Source organism: Cheilinus undulatus, linkage group 19 (genome assembly GCF_018320785.1).
Source record: "Cheilinus undulatus linkage group 19, ASM1832078v1, whole genome shotgun sequence".
Taxonomy (NCBI): domain Eukaryota; kingdom Metazoa; phylum Chordata; class Actinopteri; order Labriformes; family Labridae; genus Cheilinus; species Cheilinus undulatus.
Window position 1 is genome coordinate 1003828 of NC_054883.1, and position 20211 is coordinate 1024038.

Below are 20211 nucleotides of genomic sequence, written 5' to 3' on the forward strand. Positions count from 1 at the left end.
TCGGCAGAATTTTGAAAATGCTGGTTTTTAACGTCCCTTTTACTCCTCCGTATCTACACACTCACTGCAGTGTAAAAACCTTTAACCTCGTTATAAAAACACGTTCTTCAGCATCTTTGTGAATAAATTCACCTCTCTAACCCTAATTGTTGATTTTTCTCAGCTTTGTTTGAACATGCAGCGCTTCAGTTTTCAGCTTTTCCTCCACATTCCTTCCCTGCCTGCGCTGTCCCTGAAAACACCAACTCAGACTCAGAAAACGACCGGACTCCAGGATTTAGAGTGAGAAAGACACTTTCAGCTCAGTTAGGTAAAGAAAAAATGAAGTTTTTAGGTTGAACAACTTTATTTTTGCCTGAATGATTTCTGATTTTAAATGATTTAAAAGTGAACAAAAATAGTTCCTTAAAGCGTCTGAGAAACAAAACCATTCTGACGTGCCCTCAGCCGTCCTTTGTCTGGGATTTGAAACATGTCTGGCTCCGCCCCTACAGGAAATCTTTGAGTCGTCTCATCTGACCGACAGAAATATGAAGAGTTAGACCGCATCAACTCAAACGGCCCCCACCATGAAGACCTCAGACCAGAACTGACAAGTCAGAAAAACCAGCATACCTCATCTTTGTAAACCATCAGAGCAGCAAACATTCCCTTCTGCTGACCTCTGTGGGCAACGCCTGGAAAAAGTGGGCGGAGCTGGCGAGGAGCGAGGCTACAAATTGGCAAAAATGGTGGGAAAAAGGTCCCAACGTCCCCAGCTTCACCAACATTCCATCCTCTGTCTTTTAAGATGATGTCATCAAAGCTTAAACAACATTCTGTTTTCAGGATGGAATGTTCCAGAAGTTTTGATGACATCATCTTCAGAGGCAGAGGATGGAATGTTCCAGAAGCTTTGATGACATCATCTTCAGAGGCAGAGGATGGAATGTTCCAGAAGCTTTGATAACATCATCTTCAGAGGCAGAGGATGGAATGTTCCAGAAGCTTTGATGACATCATCTTCAGAGGCAGAGGATGGAATGTTCCAGAAGCTTTGATGACATCATCTTCAGAGGCAGAGGATGGAATGTTCCAGAAGCTTTGATAACATCATCTTCAGAGGCAGAGGATGGAATGTTCCAGAAGCTTTGATGACATCATTTTCAGAGGCAGAGGATGGAATGTTCCAGAAGCTTTGATGACATCATCTTCAGAGGCAGAGGATGGAATGTTCCAGAAGCTTTGATGACATCATCTTCAGAGGCAGAGGATGGAATGTTCCAGAAGCTTTGATGACATCATCTTCAGAGGCAGAGGATGGAATGTTCCAGAAGCTTTGATAACATCATCTTCAGAGGCAGAGGATGGAATGTTCCAGAAGCTTTGATGACATCATTTTCAGAGGCAGAGGATGGAATGTTCCAGAAGCTTTGATGACATCATCTTCAGAGGCAGAGGATGGAATGTTCCAGAAGCTTTGATGACATCATTTTCAGAGGCAGAGGATGGAATGTTCCAGAAGCTTTGATGACATCATCTTCAGAGGCAGAGGATGGAATGTTCCAGAAGCTTTGATGACATCACAGCTTATGAAACATTCCATCCAGCTCTAGAGGAGCATCAGAACTCAGACTCTTTCAGTCCTAGTACCTGACCTGGTCTCTGGTCCAGGTGAACTTAGAGAAATAAAATGGATGATTAGAATGTATTTTGATGCAGCTTTATTCTCTCTTGGCCCTTATTCACGTCAAAAATCCTTGTTTTAATCATTTAAAGTCATTTTAGACATGCAGCATCCTTCTGTTCTTTGGGTTCCTAGGAGCCCGGGGCCCCTGGCCGCCTCCTCCCTCTCCTCATGTCAAACTGCTGCTGGTGATGAAGATGAGGCTGAGACGCTGAACCCCCCCCCCCCACTCAGTTTAAAACATGAAGCTCATCAGAAACTCTGCTGAATCAGCGAGTCTGTGCCGGCTGTTTTCTGTTCTCAGTGTGTTACTATGTGTGTGCGATGTGTGGGGGTGTGTTGTGTAAACATGGCGTCGGTGTTTCTCCTCAAACAAACAAACTCACTAGTCATCAATCAGAGGACGACTCAGCGGAACGCCTGAACACCCGTCTGTCCGTCTACCCGTCCAGGTGAAGTACAACGGGGGCGTGGTATCATTGGGGGCGTGGTCTTGAGAGTGACAGGTGCTGCCTGACTCCTAGGTGTCCTCTCATGGTGATGGGAGTCCTGGCTCCTTGTAGAGATCCGGATCATTCAGGTCCGCTCCATAAGATCTGGATCTTTCTGCCCCAGGGCTGGGCGATAAAAATCAAACCTCAACGTTTCACCTCCAAACAGATTTCATCTGTTTTATTTTCTGTTGAATCAGCAGCAGAGGGAAAGCATCTGTGGGATTTCCATCATGGAGGAGAATTTAAGAGGACCAGGAAAATAAAAAGGCTTCCCTGGTCGGCAGATAGACTGAGCAGGTAAACGTAGTCAGAGCGCCACACCTGCTCTTCACCAGGTGAGTTTAGGAGCGAGGCCTGCATTAAACCAGAGGACCGTTCATGAGAAAACCAGAGTTTTCATGTAGAAAATCTAGATTTTCATGCATTCAAATGTAGAGTTTTATTTCTAAGACCTATATTTTTAATTACTTAAATCTGGATTTTTCAATTCTCAAAATCTGTTTTTTCATATATTAAAATCTAGACTTTCTTTTATTAAACTCTAAATTTTAAGTTTTTTTTCTGATTTTTAAATCCTCATAAATCCATACGTTGTTTTCATAATATTTATATATTCAGACATTAAAGTTTAGATTTTAAGTTCTTAGAATCTCAATATTTTATTTTAAAAATCGAGGAATTTAGTTGGAATAGAAATCCATAAGAGGTAAGTTTTTCTTTTCTAAATTGAGATTTCCTTTTCCATAAAATGTAGGTTTTATTTCTTGGAATCTTAAATTTTCATTCAGAAAAGTCTTAAAATCTGTTAAAAAATAAAACAAAAATGATCAATCAATGAAACTGACTTGGTTTTTACTGGGCCGTCCCGACCCTCACTACTGAACCCGAGGAGTCCTCAGAGTGTGCTGTTGATGGAGGAGTGGAGGAAAGATCCCCAACAGAAACGACACATCCCTACCCTGGTTCAATGGAAACGACACATCCCTACCCTGGTTCAACGGAAATGACACATCCCTACCCTGGTTCAACGGAAATGACACATCCCTACCCTGGTTCAACGGAAATGACACATCCCTACCCCGGTTCAACAGAAACGACACATCCCTACCCCGGTTCAACAGAAACAACACATCCCTACCCTGGTTCAACGGAAACGAAACATCCCTACCCCGGTTCAACGGAAACAACACATCCCTAACCCAGTTCAACATAAAACGACACATCCCTACCCCGGTTCAACAGAAACAACACATCCCTACCCCGGTTCAACGGAAACAACACATCCCTACCCTGGTTCAACAGAAACAACACATCCCTACCCTGGTTCAACGGAAACGAAACATCCCTAACCCAGTTCAACATAAAACGACACATCCCTACCCTGGTTCAACGGAAACAACACATCCCTAACCCAGTTCAACATAAAACAACACATCCCTACAAAGGTTCAACAGAAACAACACATCCCTACCCCGGTTCAACGGAAACAACACATCCCTAACCCAGTTCAACATAAAACGACACATCCCTACCCTGGTTCAACAGAAACGACACATCCCTACCCCAGTTCAACAGAAATGATACATCCCTACAAAGGTTCAACAGAAACGACACATCCCTACCCCAGATCAATGAAAACAACACATCCCTACCCCAGATCAACAGAAACAACACATCCCTACCCCAGATCAACATAAACAACACATCACTACCCCAGATCAACAGAAACAACACATCCCTACCCCAGTTCAACATAAAACGACACATCCCTACCCTGGTTCAACAGAAACGACACATCCCTACCCCGGTTCAACAGAACCGACACATCCCTACCACGGCTCAACGTAAATGACACATCCCTACCCCGGTTCAACGTAAATGACACATCCCTACCCTGGTTCAACAGAAACGACACATCCCTACCCCTGTTCAACAGAAACGACACATCCCTACCCCGGTTCAACAGAACCGACACATCCCTACCACGGCTCAACGTAAATGACACATCCCTACCCCGGTTCAACGTAAATGACACATCCCTACCCTGGTTCAACAGAAACGACACATCCCTACCCCTGTTCAACAGAAACGACACATCCCTACCCCGGTTCAACGGAAACAACACATCCCTACCCCGGTTCAACAGAAACAACACATCCCTACCCCAGTTTAACAGAAATGATACATCCCTACCCTGGTTCAATGGAAACGACACATCCCTACCCTGGTTGAACAGAAACGACACATCCCTAGCCCGGTTCAATGGAAACGACACATCCCTACCCTGGTTCAACAGAAACGACACATCCTTACCCAGTTCAACAGAAACGACACATCCCTACCCCGGTTCAACAAAAACGACACATCCCTACCCTGGTTCAATGGAAACAACACATCCCTACCCTGGTTCAACAGAAACAACACATCCCTACCCTGGTTCAACAGAAACGACACATCCCTACCCCGGTTCAACAAAAACGACACATCCCTACCCGGTTCAATGGAAACGACACATCCCTACCCCGGTTCAACAGAACCGACACATCCCTACCACAGCTCAACATAAATGACACGTCCCTACCCCGATTCAATGAAAACAACACATCCCTACCCTGGTTCAACAAAAAAACGACAAATCCCTACCCCGGCTCAACATAAACGACACATCCCTACGCCGGTTCAACAGAAACGACACATCCCTACGCTGGTTCAACAGAAACGACACAACCCTACCCCAGTTCAACAGAAACGACACATCCCTAACCCAGTTCAACAGAAACGACACATCCCTAACCCAGTTCAACAGAAACGACACAACCCTACCCCAGTTCAACAGAAACGACACATCCCTAACCCAGTTCAACAGAAACGACACAACCCTACCCCAGTTCAACAGAAACGACACATCCCTAACCCAGTTCAACAGAAACAACACATCCCTACCCTGGTTCAACAGAAACGACACATCCCTTCCCCAGTTGAACAGAAACGACACATCCCTACCCTGGTTCAATGGAAACGACACATCCCTTCCCTGGTTGAACAGAAATGACACATCCCTACCCTGGTTCAACGGAAACGACACATCCCTACCATGGTTCAACAGAAACAACACATCCCTACCCTGGTTGAAGAGAAACGACACATCCCTACCCTGGTTCAATAGAAAGGACACATCCCTACCCTGGTTCAACGGAAACAACACATCCCTACCCTGTTTCAACGGAAACGACACATCCCTACCCTGGTTCAACGGAAACGACAGATCCCTACCCTGGTTGAACAGTAACAACAGATCCCTACCCTGGTTCAACGGAAACGACACATCCCTACCCTGGTTCAACAGAAACGACACATCCCTACCCTGGTTCAACGGAAACAACACATCCCTACCCTGGTTCAACGGAAACGACACATCCCTACCCTGGTTGAACAGAAATGTCACATCCCTACCCTGGTTCAACAGAAATGATACATCCCTACCCTGGTTGAAGAGAAACGGCACATCCCTACCCTGGTTCAACAGAAACGACACATCCCTACACTGGTTCAACGGAAACGACACATCCCTACCCTGGTTCAATGGAAACAACACATCCCTACCCTGGTTGAACAGAAACGACACATCCCTACCCCGGTTCAACAAAAACGACACATCCCTAGCCTGGTTCAACGGAAACGACACATCCCTACCTCGGTTCAATGGAAACGACACATCCCTACCCTGGTTCAACAGAAACAACACATCCCTACCCTGGTTCAACAAAAACAACACATCCCTACCCTGGTTCAACGGAAATGACACATCCCTACCCCGGTTAAATGGAAACAACACATCCCTACCCTGGTTCAACCGAAACGACACATCCCTACCTGGGTTCAACCGAAATGACACATCCCTACCCTGGTTCAACGGAAATGACACATCCCTACCCCGGTTCAACAAAAACGACACATCCCTACCCGGTTCAATGGAAACGACACATCCCTACCCTGGTTGAACAGAAATGACACATCCGTACCCTGGTTCAATGGAAACGACACATCCCTACCTCGGTTCAATGGAAACGACACATCCCTAGCCTGGTTCAACGGAAACGACACATCCCTACCCTGGTTCAACAGAAACAACACATCCCTACCCTGGTTGAACAGAAACGACACATCCCTACCCTGGTTCAATAGAAACGACACATCCCTACCCTGGTTCAACGGAAACAACACATACCTACCCTGGTTCAACGGAAATGACACATCCCTACCCTGGTTCAACAGAAACGACACATCCCTACCCTGGTTCAACAGAAACAACACATCCCTACCCTGGTTCAACAGAAACGACACATCCTTACCCTGGTTCAACAGAACCGACACATCCCTACCCCGGTTTAACAAAAACGTCACATCCCTACCCGGTTCAATGGAAATGACACATCCCTACCCTGGTTCAACAGAAACGACACATCCCTACCCTGGTTGAACAGAAACGACACATCCCTACCCTGGTTCAACGGAAACGACACATCCCAACCCTTGTTCAACAGAAACAACACATCCCTTCCCTGGTTGAACAGAAGCGACACATCCCTACCCCGGTTCAACAAAAACGACACATCCCTACCCGGTTCAATGGAAACGACACATCCCTACCCCGGTTCAATGGAAACGACACATCCCTACCTCGGTTCAATGGAAACGACACATCCCTAGCCTGGTTCAACGGAAACGACACATCCCTACCCTGGTTCAACAGAAACGACACATCCCTACCCTGGTTGAACAGAAACGACACATCCCTACCCTGGTTCAATAGAAACGACACATCCCTACCATGGTTCAACGGAAACAACACATCCCTACCCTGGTTCAACGGAAACAACACATCCCTACCCTGGTTCAATGGAAACGACACATCCCTACCCTGGTTCAACGGAAACAACACATACCTACCCTGGTTCAACGGAAATGACACATCCCTACCCTGGTTCAACAGAAACGACACATCCCTACCCTGGTTGAACAGAAACGACACATCCCTACCCTGGTTCAACGGAAACGACACATCCCAACCCTTGTTCAACAGAAACAACACATCCCTACCCTGGTTGAACAGAAGCGACACATCCCTACCCCGGTTCAACAAAAACGACACATCCCTACCCGGTTCAATGGAAACGACACATCCCTACCCTGGTTCAACAGAAACGACACATCCCTACCCTGGTTGAACAGAAACGACACATCCCTACCCTGGTTCAACGGAAACGACACATCCCAACCCTTGTTCAACAGAAACAACACATCCCTACCCTGGTTGAACAGAAGCGACACATCCCTACCCGGTTCAATGGAAACGACACATCCCTACCCCGGTTCAATGGAAACGACACATCCCTACCCCGGTTCAACAAAAACGACACATCCCTACCCGGTTCAATGGAAACGACACATCCCTACCCTGGTTCCACAGAGAGTTTTCACTCCAGCCTCGGATCATTAACCCTTTTCTCTCTGCTGGAGGGTCAGAGCTAGTCCACGTCTGTAAAGGCCACATGTGTGGATTTTAATGTTGATGGAACTAAAACCTACAAAGACAGACAGCAGGTTAACTCCAGACTCTTGTTCCATCCTCTTCACCAGAGAACTGTTCAAACTGCACAGAGAAACCTTAGAGAGCAGAGCGTGAAGCAGGAGAGGAGATCAGGTATTTACCTGCAATTTTTCATCTCAAAACAAAAAATTGCCCATATTTGTGTGTCTATGACTGAAACCGGTTTTCATATTTTTCATTTTTACAAAAATCAAATCCAAGTTTATTATTCTGGTTTCACTACACATTTGTTATTGGACCAAAAACTGTCCAACTAAACAACCAATCATGGTTTTTTTTTATTTGTTTTTCTTAAGTCTTAAATTTCTAAATGTGTTTTCATTCAGCTGAATGACTACATCGTTCATCACATTTGGATATTTTTGTGCTATTAAACTGAAAATCAGAATCTTTTGATTTTGATAAAAAGAAAGGGTTTGTTTGGTAATTTTTTATTTTATTTTCTTATTACAATAATAATAATAATAACCATATGAGCACATTTTAATGATTCAATATCAAAATTATATTTAAAAAGGTAAATCCTACTTTAAAATATCAAACTGGGATGTTTTCGATAAAAACAAATCAATAAAAACAAAATAAGAATATTTCAAACACTGAATAATTCCTTTAAATCATCCTGAATGTACAGTGGTTAACAAATGTATTAGAGCACCCTAACCCTGACCACAGTCAGGTTTCGGCCACAGCTGCCCTACATTAACAGCATTGGTAATTATTAACCATTTCTGCAATGGTTAATACACCAATATGTAGAAGCTCTTTAACCTAAATGATATTTTTAATGCTAAAATAGAATTATTATTGTTATCCATGAGTTTTCAAATTTATTGATTTACAAAAAACCTGAAAAATAGAAAAGCACATTCATATTTCTTGATGAATATGTCAAATTATAGTTAGAGAAAAATGAGTTTTAGTGCTTGAATGTTATGCTTGATTCATTTCTGACTTCTCAGAGAAGCCCAGTGAGCTCAAATTTGGGTATAAAAAGGTGAATTCAGTTTGAAATTCCTCATTCCTGTTCAGAATGGTAAAACGTGGAGAGCTGAGTGAAAATGAAAGAGTCCGCATTAAAGCACTTCATGATGCTGGATGGTCTCTGAGACAGAGATGACAGGTGGTCTAATACATTTGTTAAGCACTGTAAATAAAACTATTCATCACGTGACTGAACGTCTTAAGTCAAACTTTTCTTTAATAAAAACGTAGAATAAATGACCAATTATTTTATCTCGTTTTGATGAAGCTTTTAAATTATTCTGTTTAGTAACGATCCGTGACACGACACACTTCATAAACTCGTCTATCCCTCCGCTGCAGCCGGGACTACTTTCCCTCTCCGCGCCTGCGCAGGAAGCACGCTATGATGAGTTAATGAGCTGCAGCTGTGCACGCTGCGGTGCACGCTCCCAGGAGGCAGAGACGAGAGAGACGATGGTAAATAAACTTCCAGAGCTAATGTCATCGATTATTTTTAGTTTTAATTTGATTGATTCTGATTCTGATCAGTCAGCTGATCTCTGCACGTCACATTGTTTGATGAAACGTCATCACGTTTGATCGATCCGTTTACTTTTGAGTTAAACTTTAATGAATCTGAAGTTTATCAGAAAAATGATGATCAATAAAAGGACAGAAATCTAATATTGATCACTGAGAGGAGGTCATGAAGAGTGCGAGGTTAAAATAAAACCAGGATGATGTTTCAGTCACCGAGCAGCCTGCAGCGCCCTCTACTGCCCGTTTAAAAACACTACAAACAAATGCAGTTCGTTTTAAACGGGCTGGGGAGACTACAACATTTCAGTCAAGTGAAAGCAGAGGTAATTTGATTTAAATGTCTTTTTGAGAAACTACTGCGCTTTAAATCAAAGTAATTGAAGTTTACTCAAAGTAGTTTTGAACTCTTCAACAGCTTTAAAATGATTTATTGTGAATAGAATGTGAATCTAGAACCATGCTGTTCAACTGAAGGAACACCTTTAATGTACAAAACCAGATATTCTGAAGCATCAGTATTCAGGTACCAAAGCCAGAAAACTACAGGACCTAAATGATAGATCTAAACCTGCAGATCTCCCTCAGTCCTTCATCAGCTCTAAGAAGAGTGTCAGAACTCAAAACAGTCCTAATTATGCAGAACTGGTGTCCTTCAAACCCAAACAGACCAGTATAAAAAAAGCATCAGGATACTTCAGCCCTCTGTCTTTATTAGAACACATAAACCGAGCAGGAGCAGTCAGTAAATTAGTGTTTGATGGATTATTTCTCTGTCATAACAATGCTCCTTGGCAATCTAATGTTAGAACGCCTGGAGCTACATCTGTGAGGAGCATGTGTGTGTAGGATGAGCAGCAGAGCTGAGTATGTGGGTTGGTCCATGAAAAATGTTCCAAGTCTTCTCTACCAATGCCAGACTGCAGATTCTGCTGCTGATATTGACTCGTGTTTGGAGCTTCCGGGACCCTGGGGTGCTGACAGTCAGGCACCTGTGAGCCTGAGCCCTGCTGCAGCAGTCAGCAGGGGGTCTGTGCCACGTTTGACTGATCTGGTTCGGACCTGTTCACCTCACACAGCAGATAAGTTCTCCAGATTCCATCTCTGTCATTACTCAAATCGATCTGGAAAAGCTCCCATTCCTGAACCGAACACTGCTCAGACCAGTCGGCGTCATTGAAGGAGAACGAGGTGGTGACCAGAACTGGACCACGTTTCTGTATGAAAGAAAGAATTTTTAAAAACCTAAGAACTTCTCATGATGGGAAAGATGTTGTCACTCTTCTCCCGGTCTGCTTCGGCATGGGTGTGCGATCGTTATGGGTGGGTTTGCTGGTGTATCTGACGGCTGCTGCGGCGGTAGCCATTAGCTCGGATGTAGCTGTAGGAAAGCAGCAGTTTAATCAGAACTGGACCACATTCCTTTTTTAACAAGAGCATCGAGCCACACCACAAGCTTGTCTTGGCAGAGAAGATGTTTTTGCCAGGTCCTGAGCGGCCTTGGTATCAATTTTATTCACAGAGAAGCCCCACCTACAGTGGCGGTAGCCTGTCAGCACATGCATACGTCATTTTGTCTTGTCTTGGGGCCCCTTGGAACACGGGGCCCTTGGTTACTGCCTACCTCTGCCTGATGGTAGAATCTGTTTGTTTGTGTGAGTTGGAGATCAGGATGGAGGACTGTGTTCTACGTGGAGATTCCACTGATCTGGTGTCGGTTCTCCGTGGTGAAGGTCTCACCAGCATCACTCTGAGCAGACTGGACCAGCTGGTTACCAAGGTAACGGTGGGTAATAAAGTGTACAGGTAATCAGGTGTCACCGTGGTTCATAATAAATGTTTGTCTTTAACCGTGAGGACTTGGCCACCGTTAGATGTTCATTAATGTGACTCTGTTTTCAGGTCTCTGTTTGGTCTGGTACAGGGGTGTGTGGTGTGGTTTCTTGTTATCATGACGAGAAGTCCAGGTGTCATCCAGGTTGGTCTGTTTCTGTGGTTTCAGAGTCTGAGTGGGTCCGGTTTGAGCAGAGTCCAGGTGGTCTTGAAGAGTTTGGGGATTCTCTCGGAGAACAAGGAGAACCTGCAGAGCCTGATCGAGGTCGGACTGATGGCCAAGGTCTGAACCAAGACTGCAACCACGACCACTACCGTGACCTAAATGCAAACCATCACTACGACTTGAACCACAACCAGGACCTGAACCATGGCTATGAGATGAAACATGATCTGAACCATGACAACAACATGACAAACAACCATGAATCTAATCTAATCCATGAACATCCACTACCTGACCTGAACCAAGACCAGGACCTACACCATGGCCATGACCTTAACCCCAGCATGAACCAGAAAAATAACCTGGACCATGACCACCACCATGGCCTAAACATAAACCATGACCTGAACAAGCACAAAGACCTCAACCATGACCATGATCTGAACCAGAACCAGAACCACAACCATGGCCCTGAATCCCAACCAGAAGCATGACCATGAGCTAAACCCCTACCAGGACTTCAACCCCAACCTGAAAATAGAACCAAACCCACAACCACCACCTTCACCATGACTCTGACCTTAACTCCAGCCATATCCATGACCGCAACCATGCCCTGAACCATCGCCTAAACCACAACCACGGCCACAACAATGACCATGACCACAACCACAAATAGAACAAAGTCCTGAACCATTACAACAACCTGAGCCCCAAATTAAACAATGACCTGAACCATGACCTGAAACACTTCCATGACTGCAGCCCGAACCACAACTACTTCCCAAACAATGACCATGGCAGCAATCATGACTTTACCACGACAATGATCACGACCTGGACCACCACCATGACCTGAAGCTAGTTCGACTTGTTCATCTGTCCTTACCTGTCCGTCTGTCCAGGTGTTGTCGTGGTTTGAAGCGGTCCGTGTCCTTCTGACATCTGACCTTCAGGAGACCTCCACCCCCCTGTTGAGCCTGACGGAGGAGTTCTATGATTACCTCCTGGTGAGGGAATCATCAATCAACCAATCACTGATCCATCCATCCATCCATCCATCCATCTGTACGTCCGTCCGTCCATCCCTGTATTTCTGTACTGACTGACTTCTCAATGTCTTTCTGTCTTCCAGCTGCTGAGTCAGGCTCCTCTTCCAGGTTTGTTTCTTTGTTTTTTATCCTCTATCAGTCTATCAGGTCATTATAGTCTGTACTGGTCTCAGCTGGTCCATACCGGTCGGTACTGGTCTCAGCTGGTCCATACCGGTCCGTACAGGTCCCAGCTGGTCCGTACTGGTCTCAGCTGGTCCATACAGGTCTGTACTGGTCTCAGCTGGTCCATACAGGTCTGTACTGGTCTCAGCTGGTCCATACAGGTCTGTACTGGTCTCAGCTGGTCCATACAGGTCTGTACTGGTCTCAGCTGGTCCATACAGGTCTATACTGGTCTCAGCTGGTCCATACCGGTCGGTACTAGTCTCAGCTGGTCCATACAGGTCTGTACTGGTCTCAGCTGGTCCATGCTGTCATCAGTGTGTTGTTTTTGTTTTCAGGCCATCCGCACATTGAACAGCATTCTGGAGTCGTTGAGCAGAGAACAGAGGAGACTGATCCAGAACGACTCCAACCTCAACACAATACTGTAATACACACCATCATACACACCATCATACACACCATCATACACACCATCATACACACCATAATACACACCATCATACACACCATCATACACCCATAATACACACCATCATACACACCATAATACACACCATCATACACACCATCATACACACCATCATACACACCATAACACACACTATCATACACACCATCATACACCCATAATACACACCATCATACACACCATCATACACACCATCATACACACCATAATACACACCATCATACACACCATCATACACACCATCATACACACCATCATACACACCATCATACACCCATAATACACACCATCATACACACCATAATACACACCATCATACACACCATCATACACACCATCATACACACCATAATACACACCATCATACACACCATCATACACCCATAGTACACACCATCATACACACCATAATACACACCATCATACACACCATAATACACACCATAATACACACCATCATACACACCATTATACACAGCATAATACACACCATCATACACACCATCATACACACCATAATACACACCATCATACACACCATCATACACAACATTATACACACCATAATACACACCATATTACACACCATCATACACACCATAATACACACCATCATACACACCATTATACACACCATAATACACACCATCATACACACCATCATACACAACATTATACACACCATAATACACACCATCATACACACCATCATACACACCATAATACATACCATAATACACAACATAATACACACCATAATACACACCATCATACACACCATCATACACACCATCATACACACCATAATACACACCATCATACACCCATAATACACACCATCATACACACCATTATACACACCATAATACACACCATCATACACACCATCATACACACCATAATACACACCATAATACACACCATCATACACACCATCATACACACCATAATACACACCATCATACACACCATCATACACACCATAATACACACCATAAGACACACCATAATACACACTTAAATACACACAATAATACACACCATAATATGCACCATAATACACACCATCATACACACCATAATACACACCATAAGACACACCATAATACACACTTAAATACACACTTAAATACACACCATAATACACACTTTAATACACACTTAAATACACACCATAATACACACCATAATACACACCATAATACAAACCATCATACACACCATAATACACACAATAATACACACTATAATACACACAATAATACACACCATCATAAACACTATAATACACACTTAAATACACACCATAATACACACTTTTATACACACTTAAATACACACCATAATACACACCATGATACACACTATAATACACACTTAAATACACACCATAATACACACCATAATACACACTATAATACACACTATAATACACACCATAATACACACCATAATACACACCATCATACACACCATAATACACACCATCATACACCCATAATACACAACATCATACACACCATAATACACACCATCATACACACCATAAGACACACTTAAATATACATAATAATACACACCATAATACACACCATAATACACACCATAATACACAATTAAATACACACAATAATACACACCATAATACACACCATCATACACACCATAATACACACTATAATACACACAATAATACACACCATAATACACACCATAATATGCACCATAATACACAATTAAATACACACCATAATACACCATAATACACACCATAATACACACCATAATACACCATAATACACACCATCATACACACCATAATACACACTTAAATACACACAATAATACACACCATAATACACACCATAATATGCACCATAATACACAATTAAATACACACCATAATACACCATAATACACACCATAATACACACCATAATACAAACCATCATACACACCATAATACACACAATAATACACACCATCATAAACACTATAATACACACTTAAATACACACCATAATACACACTTTAATACACACTTAAATACACACCATAATACACACCATAATACACACTTAAATACACACCATAATACACACCATCATACACACCATCATACACACCATAATACACACCATAATACACACCATAATACACAATTAAATACACACCATAATACACACAATAGTACACACTATAATACACACAATAATACACACCATCATAAACACTATAATACACACTTAAATACACACCATAATACACACCATAATACACACTATAATACACACTATAATACACACTTAAATACACACCATAATACACACCATAATACACACTATAATACACACTATAATACACACCATAATACACACTATAATACACACCATAATACACACCATAATACACACCATCATACACACCATCATACACACCATCATACACACTTAAATACACACCATAATACACACCATAATACACACCATAATACACACCATCATACACACCATAATACACACTTAAATACACACAATAATACACACCATCATACACACCATAATACACACCATAATACACACCATAATACACACCATCATACACACCATCATACACACCATAATACACACTTAAATACACACCATAATACACACCATCATACACACCATCATACACACCATAATACACACCATAATACACACCTTAATACACACCATAATACACACTATAATACACACCATAATACACACTATAATACACACTATAATACACACCATAATACACACCATAATACACACCATAATACACACCATAATACACACCTTAATACACACCATAATACACACCATAATACACACCATAATACACACCATAATACACACCATAATACACACCATAATACACACCTTAATACACACCATAATACACACCATAATACACACCTTAATACACACCATAATACACACCATAATACACACTATAATACACACCATAATACACACTATAATACACACTTAAATACACACCATCATACACACCTTAATACACACCATAATACACACCATAATACACACCATAATACACACCATAATACACACCATAATACACACCATAATACACACCATAATACACACCATAATACACACTTAAATACACACTTAAATACACACCATAATACACACCATAATACACACCATAATACACACCATCATACACACCATCATACACACCATAATACACACTTAAATACACACCATAATACACACCATAATACACACCATCATACACACCATCATACACACCATAATACACACCATAATACACACCATAATACACACCATAATACACACCATCATACACACCATAATACACACCATCATACACACCATCATACACACCATCATACACACCATAATACACACCATCATACACACCATCATACACACTTAAATACACACCATCATACACACCATCATACACACCATAATACACACCATAATACACACCATCATACACACCATCATACACACCATCATACACACCATAATACACACATAAATACACACCATAATACACACCATCATACACACCATCATACACACCATAATACACACCATAATACACACTTAAATACACACCATAATACACACCATAATACACACTATAATGCACACCATAATACACACCATAATACACACCATAATACACACTTAAATACACACAATAATACACACCATAATATGCACCATAATACACACCATAATACAAACCATCATACACAATAAAATACACACCATAATACACACCATCATACACACCATAATACACACCATAAGACACACCATAATACACACTTAAATACACACTTAAATACACACCATAATACACACCATAATACAAATCATAATACAAACCATCATACACACCATAATACACACCATCATACACACCATAATACACACCATAATACACACCATAATACACACTATAATGCACACCATAATACACACCATAATACACACCATAATACACACTTAAATACACACCATAATATACACTATAATACACACTATAATACACACCATAATACACACTATAATACACACTATAATACACACCATAATACACACTATAATACACACCTTAATACACACCATAATACACACTATAATACACACCATAATACACACCATAATACACACCATAATACACACCATCATACACACCATCATACACACCATAATACACACTTAAATACACACCATAATATACACTATAATACACACTATAATACACACCATAATACACACTATAATACACACTATAATACACACCATCATACACACCATAATACACACTTAAATACACACCATAATACACACCATCATACACACCATCATACACACCATAATACACACCATAATACACACCTTAATACACACCATAATACACACTATAATACACACCATAATACACACTATAATACACACTATAATACACACTTAAATACACACCATCATACACACCATAATACACACCATAATACACACCTTAATACACACCATAATACACACCATAATACACACCATAATACACACCATAATACACACCATAATACACACCATAATACACACCATAATACACACCATAATACACACCATAATACACACCTTAATACACACCATAATACACACCATAATACACACTATAATACACACCATAATACACACTATAATACACACTTAAATACACACCATCATACACACCTTAATACACACCATAATACACACCATAATACACACCATAATACACACCTTAATACACACCATAATACACACCATAATACACACCATAATACACACCATAATACACACTTAAATACACACTTAAATACACACCATAATACACACCATAATACACACCATAATACACACCATCATACACACCATCATACACACCATAATACACACTTAAATACACACCATAATACACACCATAATACACACCATCATACACACCATCATACACACTTAAATACACACCATAATACACACCATAATACACACCATAATACACACCATCATACACACCATAATACACACCATCATACACACCATCATACACACCATCATACACACCATAATACACACCATCATACACACCATCATACACACTTAAATACACACCATCATACACACCATCATACACACCATAATACACACCATAATACACACCATCATACACACCATCATACACACCATAATACACACCATAATACACACAAAAATACACACCATAATACACACCATAATAAACACAATCATACACACCATAATACACACCATAATACACACTAAAATACACACCATAATACACACCATAATACACACTATAATGCACACCATAATACACACCATAATACACACCATAATACACACTTAAATACACACCATAATATACACTATAATACACACTATAATACACACCATAATACACACTATAATACACACTATAATACACACCATAATACACACTATAATACACACCTTAATACACACCATAATACACAGTATAATACACACTATAATACACACTATAATACACACTTAAATACACACCATAATACACACCATAATACACACCATAATACACACCATCATACACACCATCATACACACCATAATACACACCATAATACACACTTAAATACACACCATAATACACACCATAATACACACTATAATGCACACCATAATACACACCATAATACACACCATAATACACACTTAAATACACACCATAATATACACTATAATACACACTATAATACACACCATAATACACACTATAATACACACTATAATACACACCATAATACACACTATAATACACACCTTAATACACACCATAATACACAGTATAATACACACTATAATACACACTATAATACACACTTAAATACACACCATAATACACACCATCATACACACCATAATACACACTTAAATACACACCATAATATACACTATAATACACACTATAATACACACCATAATACACACTATAATACACACTATAATACACACCATAATACACACCATAATACACACCTTAATACACACCTTAATACACACTATAATACACACTATAATACACACTTAAATACACACCATAATACACACCATAATACACACCATAATACACACCATCATACACACCATCATACACACCATACTACACACTTAAATACACACCATAATACACACCATAATACACACCATAATACACACCATCATACACACCATAATACACACCATAATACACACCATCATACACACCATCATACTCACCATCATACACACCATAATACACACCATCATACACACCATCATACACACCATCATACACACTTAAATACACACCATAATACACACCATCATACACACCATCATACACACCATCATACACACCATAATACACACTTAAATACACACCATAATACACACCATCATACACACCATCATACACACCATAATACACACCATCATACACACCATCATACACACCATAATACACACCATAATACACACCATCATACACACCATCATACACACCATCATACACACCATCATACACACCATAATACACACTTAAATACACACCATAATACACACCATAATACACACTATAATGCACACCATAATACACACCATAATACACACCATAATACACACTTAAATACACACCATAATACACACTATCATACACACTTTAATACACACCATCATACACACCATAATACACACTTAAATACACACCATCATACACACCATAATACACACCATAATACACACTTAAATACACACCATAATACACACTATAATACACACTTTAATACACACCATAATACACATCATAATACACACTTAAATACACACCATAATACACACTATAATACACACTTTAATACACACCATAATACACATCATAATACACACCTTAAATCACACCATAATACACACTATAATACACACTATAATACACACCATAATACACACCTTAATACACACCATAATACACATCATAATACACACCTTAATACACACCATAATACACACTATAATACACACTTTAATACACACCATAATACACATCATAATACACACCTTAATACACACCATAATACACACTATAATACACACTTTAATACACACCATAATACACACTATAATACACACCTTAATACACA

At 40.7% G+C, this 20211-nt stretch overlaps 1 protein-coding gene across 1 annotated transcript in view; it reads left to right on the top strand.

The window, feature by feature from the left end:
* The first annotated feature begins 9122 nt into the window (after positions 1 to 9122).
* Positions 9123 to 20211, top strand: part of sycp2l (synaptonemal complex protein 2-like) — a 31254-nt gene continuing 20165 nt past the window's right edge. Inside the window, exons 1-7 of the mRNA XM_041814668.1 lie at positions 9123 to 9214; positions 10935 to 11054; positions 11277 to 11390; positions 12179 to 12283; positions 12409 to 12433; positions 12529 to 12731; positions 12829 to 12917. Of these exons, the coding sequence (XP_041670602.1) occupies positions 9152 to 9214; positions 10935 to 11054; positions 11277 to 11390; positions 12179 to 12283; positions 12409 to 12433; positions 12529 to 12731; positions 12829 to 12917 (719 nt within the window). The 5' untranslated portion in view covers positions 9123 to 9151. The remainder of the gene's footprint in view (positions 9215 to 10934; positions 11055 to 11276; positions 11391 to 12178; positions 12284 to 12408; positions 12434 to 12528; positions 12732 to 12828; positions 12918 to 20211) is intronic.